We start from the raw sequence: 14298 nt of genomic DNA, 5'->3' as shown, positions 1-14298 counted from the left end.
TTTTTGTATCTTCAATATCCAAAGAATATACGGGTTGTTTCACTATGATCACATTTTGCGCTGCAGCTTCCATCGAGGTAAAATCTTATTATATAGTATATTATACATTATTCATTTTTTTTGGATTCCATTTAGTATGCCTAGCTATGTACCTCACAATCAGAACTTGACAATACTACTAAAAACGCTCACTGTTGAAATATAAACTTGATTTGGGCCTAAATTAATTATTTGGTTCCTTGGACTTAGTTATTTTGGGCTTAAGTAATTATGGGTCATGTTTCTAGAGAATTCTTGTAGTGTTTGGAGTGTCTAGATATTTCTTATGGTTGTAATATTCTCTAGAATATTCTTTGGATCTCTAGAGTTGAGAACTCTCTAGAATTAGTGTGTCTAGAGTTCTCCTTAGAGTAGTATAAATAAAGATGTAATCCTACACATTTGTATCAAGCAAAAATACAAAGTTCTCTCCTCCATAAAGAATTCTCCTTCCTATCAAGTGTCTATTCAAAGTCTCCAATATTCCTAAACACTTTTCCTAAACATAAAAGCCTTATTTCCAACAAACTGGTATCAGAGCTTCAAGATCCTCAAAAGATGGCGAATGGAGGTTTTCCTTTCCAAATGCCGATGCTCACAAAGAACAACTATGATAATTGGAGTATCAGGATGAAGGCGCTACTAGGAGCTCAAGATGTGTGGGATATCGTAGAGAATGGCTTCGAGGAGCAAGATGAAGCCTCGCTAAGCCAAGGTGTAAAGGAGACGTTGAAGGAGTCAAGAAAGAGAGACAAGAAAGCTCTCTTTCTCATTTATCAATCGGTGGATGAAGATACATTTGAGAAGATATCCAACGCAACGACGGCCAAAGAAGCATGGGATAAGCTTCAAACTTGCAACAAAGGAGTTGAGCAGGTAAAAAAGATTCGTCTTCAAACTCTTAGAGGTGACTTTGAGCGTTTGTTTATGGAGGAGTCCGAGTCAATTTCTGATTATTTTTCTCGAGTATTGGCCGTAGTCAATCAACTTAAAAGAAATGGTGAAGATGTTGATGAGGTGAAGGTCATGGAAAAAATACTTCGAACTTTAAATCCAAGTTTTGACTTCATTGTTACCAACATTGAAGAAAACAAGGATTTAAAGACCATGACTATTGAGCAACTCATGGGTTCCTTACAAGCATACGAAGAAAAACAAAAGAGAAAAATTAAACAAAAGGAGGCTACGGAGCAACTACTACAACTCAACGTAAAGGAAGCAAACTATGCAAATTACAAGAGCCAAAGAGGACGAGGTCGCGGCCAAGATCGTGGACGTGGACGAGGACATGGAGGAGAAGGAAGAGGTGGTTACAACAACCACTCCAACAAATTCAACAATGGAGAAAGAAGTTGGAATCCACAAGTAACAAGAGGTCGTGGAAGAGGAAATTCATGGTCGAGGTATGACAAATCACAAATCAAGTGCTTCAATTGCAACAAGATTGGTCACTATGCATCCGAGTGTAGATTCTCGAAGAAGGTTAAAGAGAAAGCTAACTTTGTAGAAGAAAAAGGCGGAGAAGAAGAAACTTTGCTACTCGCGTGCCAAAACAAATTTGAAGAGAAAAGAAACAAGTGGTACCTCGACACCGACGCAAGAAACCACATGTGCGGCGATAAAAGCATGTTCGTGGAGATCAATGAAGCGACAACTGGCGATGTCTCATTTGGAGACGACTCAAAGATACCAGTCAAAGGCAAAGGTAAAATTCTCATACGTTTGAAGAATGGGAGTCATCAATTCATATCCAATGTCTACTATGTGCCTAACATGAAGAATAATATTTTGAGCTTGGGACAATTATTAGAGAAAGGCTATGACATCCATTTGAAAGAACATAGTCTTTTCTTAAGAGATTGTAGACATAACTTGATTGCTAAGGTGCCTATGTCAAAGAATAGAATGTTCCTCTTGAACATTCAAAATGATGTGGCAAAGTGTCTCAAGGCTTGCTATACCGACTCTTCGTGGCTATGGCATCTACGGTTCGAGCATCTCAACTTCGACGGTCTAGAACGTTTAGCGAAGAAGGAGATGGTGAGAGGCTTGCCTAGCATCAACCACCCAGACCAACTTTGTGAAGGATGTCTAATTGGGAAGCAATTTCGTAAAAGTTTTCCAAAGGAATCAACAACAAGAGCAACAAAGCCGCTAGAGCTCATACACACCGATGTCTGTGGACCAATCAAACCCAACTCATTTGGTAAGAATAAGTACTTTCTCCTCTTTATTGATGATTATTCCAGAAAAACCTGGGCTTATTTCTTGAAGGAGAAATCAGAAGTGTTTGAAAACTTTAAGAAGTTCAAAGCTCTCGTGGAGAAAGAAAGTGGTCTTTCCATCAAGGCCATGAGATCTGATCGAGGAGGAGAGTTCACTTCAAATAAGTTCAACAAATATTGTGAAGACCATGGAATCCGTCGCCCACTGACAGTGCCAAGATCGCCACAACAAAATGGAGTAGCAGAGAGAAAGAACCGGACCATACTTAACATGGTGTGAAGCATGCTCAAGAGCAAGAAGATGCCGAAGGAGTTTTGGGCTGAAGCAGTGGCATGTGCAGTTTACCTAACAAATCGTTCTCCAACAAGAAGCGTGCATGAGAAGACACCACAAGAAGCATGGAGTGGAAGGAAGCCCGGGATCTCTCACCTCAAAGTGTTTGGAAGCATTGCCTATACCCATGTTCCAGACGAAAAGAGGACAAAGCTTGATGATAAAAGTGAGAAGTACGTGTTTGTGGGTTACGACTCAAGATCCAAGGGGTACAAGCTCTATAATCCAAATAGTAGAAAGATCGTCATAAGTCGCGACGTGGAGTTCGACGAAGAAGATTGTTGGGATTGGAGTGTTCAAGAAGATAAGTATGATTTTCTTCCTTATTTTGAAGAAGATGATGAAATTGAACAACCAATCATAGAGGAACATATTACACCACCTGCCTCACCGACACCAAGGCTGGATGAAACAAGTTCAAGTGAGAGGACACCGCGACTAAGGAGCATTGAAGAGATTTATGAGGTAACCAAAAACCTAAACGACATTAACCTCTTTTGTCTTTTTGGTGATTGTGAGCCTCTAAGCTATCAAGAAGCGACGGAAAACATAAAGTGGAAAGACGCCATGGACGAAGAAATCAAGTCAATCACGAAGAATGATACGTGGGAACTTACTACACTTCCACGAGGACACAAAGCAATTGGAGTAAGATGGGTGTACAAGGCAAAGAAGAATGCTAAAGGAGAAGTGGAGAGATACAAAGCAAGATTGGTGGCTAAAGGCTATAGTCAAAGACAAGGAATTGACTATGATGAGGTATTTGCTCCTGTTGCTCGTCTTGAAACTATTAGACTGATCATTTCTTTGGCAGCCCAAAATAAATGGAAGATCTATCAAATGGATGTGAAGTCAGCCTTCTTGAATGGTTTTCTCAAAGAAGAAGTCTATATTGAGCAACCACTGGGCTATAAAGTAAAAGGGCAAGAAGAAAAAGTCTTGAAGTTGAAGAAGGCGTTGTACGGTCTCAAGCAAGCACCGAGAGCTTGGAATGTTCGAATCGACAAATACTTTCAAGACAAGAACTTCATCAAGTGTCCATATGAGCATGCGCTCTATATCAAAGCGCAAAGTGGAGATATTTTGATTGTGTGTTTGTATGTAGATGACTTGATCTTTACAGGGAACAATCCAAGCATGTTCGAAGAGTTCAAGAAAGATATGTCAAATGAATTTGAGATGACGGATATGGGGCTCATGGCATATTATCTCGGCATCGAAGTAAAACAAGAAGACAAAGGAATTTTTATCACCCAAGAAGGCTATGCCAAAGAAGTCCTTAAGAAGTTCAAGATGGATGACGCCAATCCAGTTGACACCCCGATGGAATGTGGCAGCAAGTTGAGCAAGCATGAAAAAGGAGAGAATGTGGATCCAACTCTTTACAAAAGTTTGGTTGGAAGTTTACGTTACTTGACATGTACAAGGCCGAATATTCTCTATGCTGTAGGAGTAGTAAGTCGCTACATGGAAGCTCCAACCACAACTCACTTCAAGGCGGCAAAGAGAATCCTTCGATACATCAAAGGTACAACAAACTTTGGCTTGCACTATTACTCTTCTGACAATTATGACATTGTTGGCTATAGTGATAGCAATTGGAGTGGAGACTTGGATGATAGAAAGAGCACTACTGGTTTTGTGTTCTTTATGGGAGATAATGCTTTCACTTGGATGTCAAAGAAGCAACCAATAGTCACACTATCAACTTGTGAAGCCGAGTATGTCGCTGCCACATCATGCGTTTGTCATGCAATTTGGCTAAGAAAGTTGTTGAAAGAGATAAAAATGCCACAAGAAGAACCTATGGAAATATGTGTTGACAATAAATCAGCACTCGCTTTGGCAAAGAATCCAGTCTTTCATGAAAGAAGTAAGCACATTGACACCCGTTACCACTTCATAAGAGAATGCATTGAGAAGAAGGAGGTAAAGTTGAAGTATGTGATGTCTCAAGATCAAGCTGCCGACATTTTCACAAAGTCACTCAAGTTGGAAACTTTCGTGAAGCTAAGGAGTATGCTTGGAGTCACAAATCAAGTTTAAGGGGGATGTTGAAATATAAACTTGATTTGGGCCTAAATTAATTATTTGGTTCCCTGGACTTAGTTATTTTGGGCTTAAGTAATTATGGGTCATGTTTCTAGAGAATTCTTGTAATGTTTGGAGTGTCTAGATATTTCTTATGATTGTAATATTCTCTAGAATACTCTTTGGATCTCTAGAGTTGAGAACTCTCTAGAATTAGTGTGTCTAGAGTTCTCCTTAGAGTAATATAAATAGAGATGTAATCCTACACATTTGTATCAAGCAAAAATACAAAGTTCTCTCCTCCATAAAGAATTCTCCTTCCTATCAAGTGTCTATTCAAAGTCTCCAATATTCCTAAACACTTTTCCTAAACATAAAAGCCTTATTTCCAACACTCACTCTATTTTCAGGGTTTAATGCTACTATGGACATCTATATCAGCTTCAACAGATATAGTGGTCTATGCAGGGATATTCCTCCTTGCATTAGGGAAAAGTGGTCAAAAGCTTTCAGAAAATTTTTACAAATATCAGTTGCAAGAGAAAATTAAAGAGAAAAAGGAACACGACCATGAGGGTACAGTTCTTACTAATATCTGGTTGTTCGCTCCATCGATTCTTGGATATATCATAACCGCTTATACTACCATTGAAGTTCATGAATCGTACGACCAAAGCTTTAGATTTGGGGCAATTCTCATGGGAGGGACTTACATGTTTTTCCTCTTTGGTTGTAAGTGGTATAGGCTCGAAAAATTGAGTGACGAAAGCAATCTACGCATGATCTTTAGAATATGCAAGGCAGCTTTTGGGAAACGGGATTTAAAGTATCCACCCTCACCGAATTTTTATTACTGGAAGGATCATAAGCATAATAAGAACCATGATTTATATAAACATGGTAAAGGATTAAGGTTATCGCCACGAGTTCCGCGGTTTTTCAGGTGGTTGGACAAAGCGGCTATAGTTAAAGCAGAAGAAGAAATGAGTCCCGAGACGCAAGAAAAGAATGGGAAGCTTTGCACAGTAAAAGAAGTGAGGGAAGTGAAGAGCCTTGTTCCTATGATCTACCTCGGCTTTACCTTCTCTGCTTACGGTTTACTAGTGGCCACAGGGAACGTTTTCTTTCTTACACAAGCAAGCGGCAGCATGGAATCAAATATCACTACCAATGGTAATGATATCGGTATTCTTTTTTTGATCAAGGAGGGCGTGAAACTTATCTCACCATTCATCTTCTTTATTATCAGTTTCCCATTTCGATGCTTTTTGAGAAATTTCAAAGCTAACGATGGTAGGAAGCCAAAAGGAAATGCAGCCACAATTGTAAGAATTGGTTTTGGCATGGTTTGTGCGGTAATTTGCAGCCTCGTAGCATGGCATATGGAGGTTCCTGGCAAGAACACGACAGTGGCCTTAATTCCACAATTTTCGCTGTTGGGAATGACGGAGGGACTTGTTGAAGGTGGGTTGGCGAGTTTGTTCCATGGCCAAGTAGCGAATTCAATGTGGTCTTTTGAGGATTCATTTACTGAATTGGTGATTGGGTGTGGCAAACTCCTCATTATACCATTTCTGTTCAGTAGCTGGTTCAACGAAACCGATGGCCGTTTGGGCAGTTACTATCTGATGTTGGGAATATTGAACGGTGTGTTCCTTCTCGCTTTTGCGTACTATTCCATTAGATATACATACAAGGAAGAGTGTCCGGAGGATGAAAAAATTTCAGAGGAGCAACCATTGGAAAATGTTCATCCATCAGACTCACATGATTCTCGTGCGGAAGATATTAATGAAGCATTGTCGGTGGAAGAGGAGGACCCATTAGGTAACAAAAGCTCGTTTCTTTCTTTTCCTTTATATTAGTATTAAGTTAGGATTTTGTTAAGTGTTCATAAGGGAAACAAAATAGAAATTATGTTATTTTTTGCATCCTAATATATTTTTTTTTCTTTAATTAATTAGTATTTTTAAGACACTTATCAACATTTTCCATTAAAATATTGAGAATAAAACAATATGTAAATTTTCATAAACAATGAATAAGAACCTGGATGAGGTCTACATGAAAGTATTAAAAGAAGGAAAAATGTTTGTTAATCAACATTGAGAGAGAAAAAAGAAATAATAGTGAGAAGTAATAGGTGTTTAATGTATAAGAAGCTAACTAGTCGCTATAGACATATGGAGGGTAGTAATTAATAGGATATCTAGAATATTGTTAATCTTATAGCTGATATTATTTAGTGGGATAAAATCTTATTGTTATTGTATCTAGAATGTTGTTGTGTCCAAGTATAACTATTTTTAAGAAAATGGTATCAGTGGAAGGAAGAAAATGGTACAAAAATTAGCAAGTTACATTAATTAATCACCTCTTTACTTTTTTAACCATTACTCCTTCCGGCCTCAAATATAAAATGATTTGTTCTTGTATGTTTATTAGAATTTGATTATATTCTTTAAGTCTTGCTTCTTTTATCAAAATTAGCGAAAGGCATATAGCTAGCCATTGTTACAAAGAAAGGAATGAGCAAGTTACAGTTACATAATTTCTATTTAACTTTTTACAATGGAATGTGATATTTGTTATTAAAATACACCGCAATGTAGTTGAATATTGAATGCAAAAAATTTCGAAGAGTTCAAAAGCTTAATTAGTTATTCTATATATATATATATATATATATATATATATATATATATACCGGACAACCTAACCTACGTTATCTTCTATTTATATATAGTTACTTAATCATGTTGAACAAACTTTACATAATCGAATTTAGGACCTACACTGATAACTTAATCTAGTTAATTTTTTTTTTGAAAGGCACTTCATCTAGTCAATAAAGATGTTCCTATATTTATTTATTTTTTTGTTTTTCCTATTCATGAAGACCTTTAATTCTTAGTAATAATAAATGCTAGTACTAAATGTAATATTTACCGAATTCTTTAGCAAAAGTGAATGGCTATGGATTATGATTGAGGTGAATTACTATGACATAAGACATGCATTTTATGGTATTGTTGAATATATATGAGTTGAGCAGTGATGAAATTGAAAGCATGTACTTAGTTCGATATAAAGTTTTTTTTTTTGGAAATATTTGCATGAATTGATTTGGTTATATATCTAGCATGATCAGAGATACTCCAACCCTACTTGTCATATCCACCATGAAGTGAATTATAAATTTAGGCTTACATGGATTGGATTAGCATTGCTTCATCTGCATACTACTTTGTTTCAAATTGAAATACGTTAAATATAATTTGGATTCCTAATAAATATTTGAATTTTGTGTTTATTTTTTTATATTAAATTTTTAATGAAATAATAATTTTATTTTTAGTTTTTGATATTTTATTATAATTCTTGATAAATTAATAAATTTTATGTTCGTTTTCTGATAAATTATTTTCATTTGTTAGTAGTTCTTTTAGAAAAAACTAATAACAAATTCATTTATCAAGGAATAAAAAAATAACAAAAATTAAAAATAAAATTATTATTTTATTAGAGACTCAATAAAAAAATTTATTAAAAGTGTAAACACAATTTACTAATCATCAAATATCTAAAACATATTTTTAACCAATTGAAATATGCAATTTTATTACTGAAATATTTCATAATTATTGTCATATGATGAGTGCACGTGAATGTCTTTCTCATGCTTTATTTATTTATTTATCAACTTCCTTATTATTATGAAATACTAATAGTTAACTTACCCCTGTTTTTTTTTTTTTAAGATACGATTATGATCGAAGAACGAATTGAAGAAAACGAAGAGAATGTATGATTTTCAATACAGGTTGATTTTCAGGTTTACCATTCGTGACGCAACATGGCTGCTTGTTATCTAGTGCATTGATAATTTAGAACAAAAACAAAAAGACTGTATCCAAATCTTTAGGATAAATTAGTCATTTTTTTTATTTTTTTTCTTCATTAGACAATTTTTTAATGTAATTTGATAAAGAAAAGTGTCTAGAATATTTATTCTATGGAAAATCCATATCACTAACTTTAATAGGGTCATTTTCTATTAATAAATCTCTCAAAATTGTATCAATATTCTTTTATTGACTTGGATCATATATATTTTTTCAAAAGTAGAATCCTATAGTATTCCAATCTCATCTTCGTTGTCATGAGTTTGAGAATCAGAATTATAATTATCCTCATCACTAACTATTTCTCTATTGTTGTTTTCACCTATATCTAAATTGTTATCTTGTTCATTCAAAGAGCACCCACCTGTATTTTCTAATTCATTTTTCTCATCTATTTTTATAAATTTATCCATAGCTCTTTTTTGTGATGCAATTAAAGCCTCGACTCTTCTCTTTTTTCTGAAGTTTTGACTAGCCTGATTCATATTTTCTAGTTGACATACTTATTATATATATTTTTGTATGAAATTAAAAATTATAATATATAAAACACTACAAAGATGAGTATATAAAATAAGAATGAGCTATAACAATAAAACTTGATTCTAGTTGTCAAAAAAATGAACTTGATCGTAGTATCTTGAAGTCTCGAGTCTCTTTCTCTTCTTTGGTATGTGCTTAAACCTAATTTTCAAATTTCAACCTTTTTGTTAAACCTGCATAAATTATTTTGAGATCAATCTCGCAATTCATAAGGAGACTATTATTGTATGTATAAGATTTTAGATTATTAAATTAACACTTTTCAATAGAAAAGGCAATTATAATTTGATAAAGGAACATGTAAGTATGTAATTATCTTAACAAAAGAAAATTTGACTAAATAATAGTACAATAAGTTCTATTTTTGGTTTTTGCCTGATATTGACACACTCAAAAGAAAGAAACGTTAATTGTTTCCTCTATCCTCCAAATAGAGATACACGCACATAAGTGATGAGTATAAAAAAACAGGTATTGGGGAGTTATTGGCTAATGTGTCAAAGTGAAACAATAATAAAGTAAACTGAAGAAGCAGGTGAGAAGAAGAAGACAGAGAAGTATGAGAGACACTCACAAAAGAAGACAGAATTAGGATTAAATTGGAAAAGAATAAAGAGAATAGAAATAAAAGAAAAGTTTTTGGATTCTTTAACTATTAACTATTAAATCTCTTCTTTCTAAACAAAGCTATGATATTGGTGAAGAGTTTTTGCTCATTAATTGTTACTTACGGTACCAATAAAAAGATTAAAAGTTACTTATAATATTTTAATTAAAATTTATTTTCAAATATAATTTTACAATAAATTTGTTTTAGGTATATTAGTACTAAAAAAATTTTGGGGCCTTTTTATGAAGGCGCCTAAAGCCCTTGCTTGGGCCTTAAGCTGACCTTGGGATAATAGAGTCAGCTTGACTTGTATGTTTCAGTTGAGGTTCATTTTTGTTATATATATAAATGAGAGGTTGGAAATTTCTATTTCAATAATTAATATGATTTAATATTATAAGATAATTATATTAGTTATTTATTATTAGTGATTTTATTTTATGTGATTAAATTAAATGTATTGGTTAAACTATTAAATAAGATGAAATGAGTTTAAATGCACACAAGTTAGTGTTGATTCATGAGACAAATAATAAGAATCTTATTAGGTTAACACTATATAAAAAGATTATGAGTCTCAATATATTGTGTTATCACATATAGTTTTTCTTCTTTTCATTTTAAGAGTTACAAAATTTTCAGTTGAGGAATAAAGAGATTTTGGTTGAGGAAGAACCATAAGGTTTTTGGTTTTTCATTATTCCACAAATTATCAAAAAACATTTTGAACAGGAACTAACCATAGATCCAATATGTTATAGATTTTAGGGCCTTTGGTGATTTTTTCTAGGATATGTACCTATAAATTTTTAGTTTCTGCATAGAGAATAAAAATAATGATTAAAAATATTCCAACAAGTGGTATCAAAGCAAATCTCCATTGATGATTCTTAGAATTCAATTTTTTTCTTATATAAAATTGATTATGTTCAGTACAAAGTTAGAGACATATACTTTTATACAAATCATTATATGTAATTGGAAATCCTTGGATGTCATCGTCTTGATATTACATACATGTAATTTTTTTTAGATGAATTATATGTCTTGTGGTTCCTTGATACATGAATCAGTGATGCTATAATAAATTTGATATAGTGTGATAACATCATTTACAAATGTAATATTTACTTGTCGTGATTAATGTTTCATATTTATAGTTGGCATGATTGGGTGCAATTTGACCAAATAATAAGATACATGTGATAATAAATATGTGACAATTATAAAATATTTTTCATGTGAATAATAGTCGGTCCAAAGAAAGACTATTTATTTGATAGAATTAGTTGAGAATATTTGATTTTGAGAATACCAACTACAAATTAATTTCCCTGTCCAAAGACTAAGAATTAATATTGTGCTAAGTTTATTATTTGAAATATTTGCACAACTTATTATATATAATTTATATGGCTTGCTTGTTATTTGTAAACATGATATATATTAGGAATGATTCTTTGTTATTGATTAAGTAGATATATAACTTATGATTGATATAAGATCAATGCAAGGAATATTGATTTGAATACAATATTAGTATATATCATAATATCCATAGGTGCAAGTGGTTTGGAAAAGAATATCATTATATTTTATCCTACTTCTTTTAATCAACTACCAAAGTTATTTGGATTTCATTTGAAGTGTGGATACAATGAGATATTTATCTCATCATATTCTTTTAAAATTACATCAAATCAGGTGGGTTGATTATATATAATTATGATGCAATTTTATTATAGTAATTTGAATATTGTTTTTTTACGATTATATATAATATATAAAGCCTTGCGAAATTAAAAATTATTATAAAAATACTTCTTTTCACCTAAAGATTATTTAATAATTACATGACAGTTAAACAATAATATGCATGTATAATTTTTTATTTTGTACACTTACGTGAAAAATGTGAAAATTTAATAGCTCACATTTTAATTAAATCATTTGGTGTTTTTGGTTACACTAATTGAACCAACATGTTACCAAAATGTTAACAAAGTAATCTCAATTAAAAACCATACAACCAACTCAATTAAAAATCTCATCTACCCTTCATATACCGTACATAAAATCAATAATAACTTCCTTCACTACTAGAAAAGTGATTATTTATAACGTTGTTTCTAAGACGATTCTGAAGAATCATCTTAGAATAGGAGGTGGTGGCAATTTTGTAATTTGGAAGAGAAATAATGTTTTTTACGTCACACATTCTAAGACGATTAGAAATAATGACTTAGAATGTAAGGTAGTGGCAATTTTGTAATTAGGGTTAATAAGTCAACGACGGCTATTGCGTAAGCCCGTCTTCATACACCAGTTTAATTATGTCTCGTCATATGCCCTGGCCCCTGCTAGCTATACGTGCTGAACTACTTTCAAACACTTAGCCGTTGCGCGCTCGACGTTCTTCTGCCCTAGCTTACGCCGTTACCACTGTACCTGAGCGAGCAAGTGAGGCTCTGCAGCCACTTTTCCGGCTTCGGAGCATCGTGTTCAAGCAAGAAGACGGCTAGCGCGGCGGCAACAAGCGCCTCATCTCCGGCTGCACCGACCAGATCAGAAAACTCGTCAACCACCTCGGCCGCTCCTTCTTCATCTCCCGTCTCTTCCACCTCCAAGTCTGCACCCACTTCGATTCCGAGGACGACTTCGTCGTGACCGTACGCTTCTTGCCCCGCGCAATTCGCTCTTTCTCATTAGTTATATACTTATATTATATGATCATTTTGGTTTGATAACTGATCTTGTGCCTATGAATTTGATGATTGTTGTGATGCAATGCTTGTGTTGAAATTGATGATGATGGTTAGTGTTAAACTTTTGAAGATCCTCTCCCTCATTTCGTAGATTCATTTGAAAGCTGGGACGGATGCGCCATTGAATGTGACTTTTATTAGGGCTCCCTCGAACGCTCTGTTGAAGGTTGACGTTCCTCTTGTGTTCAGAGGAGAAGATGTATACTATTAGATAGGAAATCATCTGCCACATTGAACATTGTCCTTGGGGAGGCCCTTGGTTATGGACGTGCACTTTCTGAACATATACTATTAGATGCTGGCCTAATCCCCAGTACAAAAGTTTCAAAAGATAGAACGTGGGATGATGCTATTGTTCAGGCGTTGGTCCAAGCTGTTGTGAGGCTTGAAGATTGGATGCAAGATGTTATTTTAGGTGAATTAGTCCCTGAAGGATACATTTTGATGCAGAACAAAAATCTGGGGAAGGATTCTTCCATATCTCAACCAAGAAGTGTTAGCCAGGTATTCTATTTTTGTATAGTTTTAGTAGTATCGTAAATATGGGTGAGAAAATGGAAAAAACAAACTTCTTAATCAGATGGTTTTGTGGAATTTAGTGTTTACACACCCGTGTCTTTTGATACAGATGTATGATGAGTTCTGCCCCATCTTACTCAACCAATTTAAGTCAAAGGATTATACAAAGTTTGAGACATTTGATGCTGCCTTGGATGAGTTCTATGGCAAAATTGAGAGCCAAAGATCTGAACAACAACAGAAAGCCAAAGAAAACTTAGCTTCTCAAAAACTTAATAAGATTCGCCAGGATCAAGTTGGTGCTCTTGCCCTGTTGTCCAAACTAACACACTTCTGGAAAGTCAATTGAACCATGTTGCACACTATTGTTTCTGGAATATCTCGTTCTGGATCATACTTTGGTGATTTTTATTTTTTTTTAATTATTAGCATGTCACCAATTTATATGTTGTTACATTGAATGTTTAGTTCAATTCTAATGGCATCACATTCTTATTTGATTTTATAATGAAGTATGCCTCTGCTTAATGGCACCTTTCATTATTAAACTTACTAGTCTTAGTGATGTGAACCTTACGGGGCAGAACGGTTGATACAGGCTGCAAAGTTTTTGGATGACGCCACTTTCAGTGAAGGAAGATAAGTCAGGGTAGACGCCACTTCCGATGAAGGAAGATAAGTTAGGGTAGACGCCACAAGGATTACCTTGATAAGTCTGAGATTGGTTCAACAAGAAACCCAGAAAGAAGCTCTCACCAAATTTTATGAAAATGCCAAAAGTTTTCTTTATTGAAAACAAAACCAATACTTATAGTGTATCTGAACAAAAGATAAAAATAGACATGGGCCTTCTAAACAGTTTGGACCAAAATTACAATAATTAAAAATTATAACTAAAAACATATTTAACTTGGGCCTTCATAACCAATTAATAGTCTTGGTAGTGCCTCTGCCTCCGGGCCTTCATCCTTCTCCACTTGGGCCTTCATCCTTCTCCACTCGGGGGCTTTGTCCTTCTCCACTTGGGCCTTCGCCCTTCTCCACTTGGGCCTTTAGCCTATATTTGGCCAATTTCAGGATTCTCATCATTCCCTCCTTCTTGGAAAACATTTGCCCTCAAATGTCCAGGATCATCACCGGGTTCAAGTACCACTTCCTTCCTTTTCTTGTTGGCTTGCTTGGCATAGCTTTCATTCTTCGTTGCAATTTGCACCTTCACTTGGTCATACAATCTTTTCACATACTCAACTTTGGCATGTGCATCCTTACGTTGAGTCTCTTGGGGATTGCTTTTGTAAGTTAGCCTGTTAAGCAATGAAGCTCCAGG

The 14298-nt window shown here is 34.4% G+C and overlaps 1 protein-coding gene across 1 annotated transcript; it reads left to right on the top strand.

The window, feature by feature from the left end:
• The first annotated feature begins 4921 nt into the window (after positions 1-4921).
• LOC106798051 (protein NRT1/ PTR FAMILY 4.3) lies at positions 4922-8685 on the top strand. Its single transcript, XM_014773545.2, has 2 exons — positions 4922-6456; positions 8391-8685. Exons 1-2 carry the CDS (start codon positions 5046-5048, stop codon positions 8438-8440), a joined length of 1461 nt encoding a protein of 486 aa, XP_014629031.1. The 5' UTR covers positions 4922-5045; the 3' UTR covers positions 8441-8685.
• Positions 8686-14298: the final 5613 nt, after the last annotated feature.

The sequence above is a fragment of the Glycine max genome, chromosome 3, assembly GCF_000004515.6.
Source record: "Glycine max cultivar Williams 82 chromosome 3, Glycine_max_v4.0, whole genome shotgun sequence".
NCBI lineage: Eukaryota > Viridiplantae > Streptophyta > Magnoliopsida > Fabales > Fabaceae > Glycine > Glycine max.
Note: the sequence above shows the minus strand (reverse complement) of the source record. Positions and strands in the feature narration are given on the sequence as shown.